The sequence below is a fragment of the Glycine max genome, chromosome 19 (genome assembly GCF_000004515.6).
Source record: "Glycine max cultivar Williams 82 chromosome 19, Glycine_max_v4.0, whole genome shotgun sequence".
Classification (NCBI taxonomy): domain Eukaryota; kingdom Viridiplantae; phylum Streptophyta; class Magnoliopsida; order Fabales; family Fabaceae; genus Glycine; species Glycine max.
The window spans coordinates 24,125,326-24,132,024 of NC_038255.2; the positions used below are offsets into that span (position 1 = coordinate 24,125,326).

General features: G+C 32.4%; 1 protein-coding gene across 2 annotated transcripts; it reads left to right on the forward strand.

Moving 5' to 3' along the window:
- Window positions 1–1,209: 1,209 nt before the first annotated feature.
- LOC100792328 (protein C2-DOMAIN ABA-RELATED 9) lies at window positions 1,210–5,571 on the forward strand. 2 transcript variants are annotated; one of them, XM_041012953.1, is made up of 3 exons: window positions 1,213–1,431; window positions 4,303–4,398; window positions 5,071–5,571. In XM_041012953.1, the coding sequence occupies exons 1-3, from the start codon at window positions 1,315–1,317 to the stop codon at window positions 5,374–5,376; spliced, it is 519 nt and encodes a 172-aa protein (XP_040868887.1). In that variant the 5' UTR covers window positions 1,213–1,314; the 3' UTR covers window positions 5,377–5,571. The 2 variants fall into 2 exon arrangements, with proteins under 2 accessions (XP_040868888.1, XP_040868887.1); XM_041012954.1 differs by lacking the exon at window positions 4,303–4,398 and having other exon boundaries at window positions 1,210–1,431.
- The last annotated feature ends 1,128 nt before the right edge of the window (window positions 5,572–6,699 follow it).

Sequence of the window (6,699 nt, forward strand, 5' to 3'; positions counted from 1 at the left end):
AAAAATTATTAAAAATATAATCCATTAACTGAAAAGTATTTTGAGATAATATCATTCCATATGTTTTGAAACATAAACCTTTAATTTTCACATTAAACAAAAAGATATAAAATCTTTAGTTTTCTCATTAAAATTACTACTTTTACTTACAATATCGTTAATGACGAGCTTCTTGAAAAAAAAAAAACAGATAAATTGATCTGATTTATTCTATATTTCTATGATTCAAGCCTAGAGCTCATATCCATCACAATTCTAATTTTAGGTTTGGACTTGATGTTTATATAAATTGTCTGGTTTATTAAGTTATTTAAAGGCTTGTTTCATACTAAAGATTTCATTCAAAATAATAAGATAATTGTAAACTATAAGATGAAGTTAAAAATTACCTATAAATATTACATGTGACAAATTATCAAAAACTTTTTAAGCTCCACGAAAATTAGCAAAATAATTTTATATTTTTATTAAAATAATTATATTATATATCATATTAATAAAAATATTTTATTAAAAATATTATTATTAAATAGATCAGCTTGTCAAGATAAATAGACTTCTTTTTAAAGCCTATAACTTGACTTATTTAATTAATTTTTTTAAAATTAATTCTAACATTTTTGCTGAACAAATCAAGGAATTGAGGCATAGGTCTGGCACTGACCACCCGGCCTACTTCTATCCTTGCGTGCAGGCTTGTTGGATCGGGAGACTGGAGTGCGAGAGAACACCGTTGATGCACGAGAATCACACATTCAGCTACAAGCCAAAATTGATAATTTTCCTTTCACTCGTTTGTTCATGTAAACAATGAGTATAATTCGGACCCTCAAAACAAAAAGCAGTGTACATAAATAAACTTCGTTAGAATGTCCGAAGATTCCTTTAGTTTTTCGCACGTTAAACCCCTGCCTCTAGTCCTAGTAGCTAATAATAGGTTTAAATATATTTTCTATATTTATAATATATTGTTTTTAGATTGTTATTTATTATTTGATTTTCTAAATTTTTTGTATTTGATATTTATTTGTTAATTTAAATTTGTTAAATGATGACATGATATTTTATTGATATGTTAAATCTTCATGCTGAAGAATTCTATTAGCTTGTCATTTCATTTTACAAATATGAAATGTAAAAATGTAAATCGTTCAAAATAAAAAAATTAATAAATAACAAAAAAGTATATAAACATGTTTAAGGGTAAAAATGCGTGTATGTAGCTATCTAATAATAAAAGACTATCTTTAGATTCGTTTGGAGCAAGAGTTTATAGACAATCTCTTCTCTCGGCGATGACAAAGTTGTGTTTCAATGGACAATAATAATATTCTGGGTCTTCTCAAGCTTCGAATTAAAAGAGGCATTAATCTTGCCATTCGCGATGCTCGTGCCAGCGATCCTTATGTCGTTGTCAACATGGGCGATCAGGTTTGAATCTTGCAATTTCTGAGATCATTTTTTTTTCTTCTTTGAAGGTAAATTTGATGAACTGGGGTTGTTAATTTGTGTTGAGAGATGGTCGCAAATAAAACAAATGGTTTTTCTAATCCCACTATTTATTGAACAATTTCTACGAGATTTTTTGTGGTATAATTGGTTTTGTTAATATATTTCTTTTGGAAAAATATATTTACACAGACCCTTGTACACTCAAGTTTTTTGTTCGCAGGAAAAAAAGGATGTCTGGATAAATATCTTTATTCGATATATATAAACTGACATAATTATAATCATTAGACAAGTGAATAATGTACCAGTGACAGTATGTATGATATAAATTACTTGCTCCCATGGTCATTGTCATCGTCATCATCATTTGTTGCTTTTGTTGTACTTCTCAGATTAGGATCAAAACCATTTTAACTTTAATGAAAGGATTAATTGTTGCCACGACTATGCTAATGCTAAAGTGAAAATTACTTTTATAAGATTCACCAAAAATAAATGTTTTAAGAGTGAAATGCCTTGTGAATTCTGTTTTTGAAAAATCATATTTTTATTTCCTATTGTGTAACAATTATTAAAAGTGTGCATCAAAATTCATTAACAATTCAAATTAAGATCCCTGTATTATGTGATATACATGTGTACTTACTGGCTCAATCAAAATTTTAGGTGAATTCTGCAGAATTGTAAGAATAACTCAGAAGCGGGGATGTAAATTAGACAATAGTCAAAACATCAACATCCTAATGAAGAAACAAAAGTAAGAAAGAACTTGTCCTCAGAAGTCAGGACTGAATGTAGGGAATTGGCTTCTAATAGCAAAATCATCCTCCTGCAAAGGTTGTAGTTAACTGGGTCTCTTAACTTGTTGTCTGGGGTTGAGAGAGACAATACCCATTTTGGTGATCTCTATGCCTCAAAGGAATGGGTCTTTGACTATCGGTTGAGAGATACTTTTAGTGTAAACAAAAAAAGAATAAAAATCCTCCCAAGTGGTTTCTTCCACTGATTTCCCTTACTGAATGATTCACTCTTGTTCCACCTTTCACATAGCCAAGATTTGTTCCTGTATAACTGAATCCTCAAACTCTACATCTGTACCCATAGGCAGTGTAGGTGTTAGCGTTATTGGTTTATTTCTAACTTCTAATGGCTCTCTTGAGTCAGACACATGAAAAATAGAATGAATTCAAGAATTCTCAGAAGTTGCAACTTGTAAGAAACTGCTCTGGCCTTGGCAATGACTTGAAAGGGACCAAAATATCTAGGAGCTAACTTCTATTTATACTTCTAGTCATAGTTTGTTGCTTATGAGGTCTGAGTTTTAAGTAAGTCCATTCCCCAACCTCAAAATTAAGACACATCCCTTCTATGTTTATTTGTAGTTTTCTTTCATTTGTTCTTGGCCTTTGTCAAATGGAATTGCAACTGCCTTAGAGTTTCATCTTTATCCATTAAGACTCTAGAGATCCTACCTCCAATCTGGACTAGAATAAGCACTGTTACTATTACTATGCCTTTTGATTCTATTTTCCCAAAGCTCCTGTCTCATCCATACGTAAGTTAGGGTATGTATGGAGCAGACACTGATTGGACCTTGTCCCAACAGAAAATAGCATTATCAAAAGCATCTTTTGGGAGGTAATCCTTCAGGTTTTTCGAACACTTCTTGAACTTTATTAAAAATAACTTGCAACTCCTCTACTTGAGCTTGTGACAATTCATGTTGGTCATCCCTCATCCCGGTTTTATCTCGCTTGCAACACTGCACCATATATTTTGAAAGGCTATCTTGGCCAATTATACTCTGTAAAGATGTATCGACTTTTGCCAACCCTGTAGTTCCACTCCATTCCCCTTTAGTTGCAACTTGCAATATCATAGTTATTTAGCATTGTTTCCAAAGGTTGTTTAGAGTTTAGACAGTTGGTAGAGGGTAGTGTAAGGCACAGAAAATGGAATTGAGAGAGAGGTTGAATCAAATCAAACAAAAGAAGATGAGAAAACATCTCTCAGTTGTTTGTGTTTATTTTTCTAAACACTTATTTTGAAAACAATGCTAAAAACTTATAGATTTTGATTGGAAAATTGATTTCTGAACAGTGAAATTGTTTTAGAAAACAGTTATTAAAACTAAATGAGAAGGGAATAAAACAAGTCCTTGTTGTCTCCCAATTTGTTGTCACTTCCCCTAGTGTTCTTAGCCATGCAATGCCAAGAATTGAATCCAGTCAACACCAAAGCATCAATGACACAAGAATACATGCCCATTGCCACGTCAAGGCGGAACACTCTCATGTAGTAACCATCACCCAACACCTTATTCTTAACCCTCATTCTATGTCCTGCATATGCAACCCTAATACAGTGATGATGAACTTTGGTGAAATTAAATTATGGGTTGCAACACCCTCCATTCAACACAACAATCTCCTCTCACATTCTCATGTCCACTCTTTCCTTCTAGAATAAACTCTCCATATATTTGGTCCATGGCATAATTAATCCAGCACCTTGCCATTTCCTTTTTGGGCTTATCTTTTCCAACTCTATCAATATCACTCTGCATCTAAGCTTTAGTTCTTCATAAGGAAAAACACAATATCAATTGATACATATGGGCCAACTCTATAGCTGTGAAAAATTTGAGAAAATTGAGTGTAACACTAAAATTATTGTTGAAAACAAATTGTTTTCTTTCATCTTGAATTGAAGATGAGGAGTGTGATTTGCATAGGGAATTGTATTAATAAAGCCCATCTAGTTAAATTCAGAATCTTGCTTCTCATTGAAAAGTCTCACGTACATGCTTTTCAATCAATTGGTCTGAAGATTAATCTCGTATTGATGCAGAAGCTGAAGACTCGTGTCATAAAAAAAAACTGCAATCCTGACTGGAATGAAGAATTGACCCTCTCTGTAAAGGACATTAAAACCCCAATACATCTGGTGAGTACTGATGCAAGCTACATCAATTTTTTTTTTCACATACTAACAAAAAAAATGATAGTCATCAAGGCTTAACTGTATTGATATAGGCTTGAATTGAATAAATTTCTTCATAAATAGTTGTAAGATGAGAAAATAAGGAGGTTAGATGAATTGAGCTTTTCTCATAAATTAAAATTAATTTAAGCACTTTATCTTTTATAGAAGTTCTTCCATGTATAAATCCTCCAAAAGCTGAGGTGATAAGTTGATTTTAGCTTATGGAAGACGGAACTCAATTGATTTTACCTTTTTTATTTTCTTTACCTATAAGTGCCTATAAAAAAAGAAAAAAATATATCCAAATAGGTTCACAGTCTTTGTCTAATGGAGATTAACTCATTAATTAGTATATACATTATGCATCTACACTATGAGGCACTGGTGGCATATCAATTTCTAATACTGAATTGTCTATTAGTATATATAATCTATCGTACTATTAGATTAAACCTCCAATGTCTATACTAATAGTTCAATTATTTTATAGATAAAAGACTATAATAATAGAGACAACCCTTCATCTAGATCGCTGCAAATAATTTACTCTTGTCCTTCTAGGTGTGTCACTATAGCACCAAAATAATACCCCAATGATTGTTGATGGCTTTTGCATTTTGTTTTTCTGTGCAGACGGTTTATGACAAAGACACTTTCTCTGTGGATGACAAAATGGGTGAGGCAGAGATAGACTTAAAACCATATGTTCAGTGTAAGCAGATGGGATTGGGTAAGCTCCCAAATGGTTGTTCACTCAAGAGGATCCAGCCAGATAGAACTAATTACCTTGCTGAAGAGAGCAGCTGCATTTGGCAAAATGGAAAGATTGTCCAAGAAATGTTTTTGAGATTGAGAAATGTTGAGAGTGGGGAGATACTTGTGGAAATTGAGTGGGTTGATGTTGTTGGTTGCAGGGGCTTATCACAGGTAGAACTTTAAGTGTGCTTCCACCCTTATGTTATATGAAGCATTGAAAGCTTAGATGCCAACTCCAGGTTAATGCAATGTGGTACATTAATAATGTTTTGTGATGTAACCTGTGATACTAGTGTTGAATGTGTAATCCTAAGTTGAAACTAGCTTTTGTACTTTATCTTGTGAAGTGAGACATAAGTAATTAGTAACTTCTTGAAATATTTATGTAGGGGAATTGATCTTTATTTTTTTTTCATTAAGATATTATACTATTGATGTGAAATTCCTTTAGTTGTTGTGACAACCAAGTACTAAGTGTTGATTCCCTTTAGGCGATGGATCCAAGGAAGAGACTCTATTCCTTAGTTAGGTTCTTAGTCCACTCCAAAGATTTTTAGCAGTCGATGAACTGAAGTTTCTAAATTAGGCTACTCCTATATGGAATTATAGTAAAGGAAGCAATAAACAATTGTAAGCAATAAATGAACTTAAAGGAAGTAGTCGAAGTAAAGCAAATAAGCAAAGTAATGCAAATAAAAAGCAAAAAAAATGATTGAATTTTGTATATTGATGTTTGTGTCTTTGTTACAATGTGATAAGTCTTATTTATAGTGATTGACTAATAGTTACATTAGCTAAAGCACTATTAAAAAAATCCCTAAAATCTCAGAGATCATGGCTATCCTCCCTTCAACCACTTCCTTGTGCATCAAGTTGACTTCCATGTTCTCTAAAATGGTTTGCACACTATTCAAAGCATTCTATCAAGTCATTTTATCACTTTACCTCATTTCAGCCATGTCAGTTGCCTCAATCGGCTTCCTTATGCTAGTCATAGCCAATCAACAGTTGTTGCTCCAACAACTAACTTTTAAGTATTAACATAACTGTCCCTCTTTTCCTAAGTTGCTTGAATTTGGAAATTATATCTTCTCAAACGTCTATTGGAATATAATCAAGTAACCAAGCGTATTTGAATCCAACAACCATATTTCAAGTTTTGAAAATCATTTTCCATTTTATTTTTTATTTCTCTTATCTTTTGCAATCGATCTTGGCTCTTCTTCCTTATAAAATTCATTAGTAGGTTTTCTCTTTTACTTGCTCCTAATTCTTCAGAAAAACCCTAACCTCAAATCATGTTAACTGCTTCTAAACAACCTGCTTCTAGTGCATCCGTGCACTCATTAGAACCTGAACCCTATTTCACCACTGAAACTCTTATTGCTTTTGATGAACAACACTAAGAGTTCTTTCTGGGCCCTTGCTTTCTTAATGAAGACGAAAATACTAATAAGATGACTAACATGTTTTTAATCATGTGAAATATCCACTTCCAATCAGTTG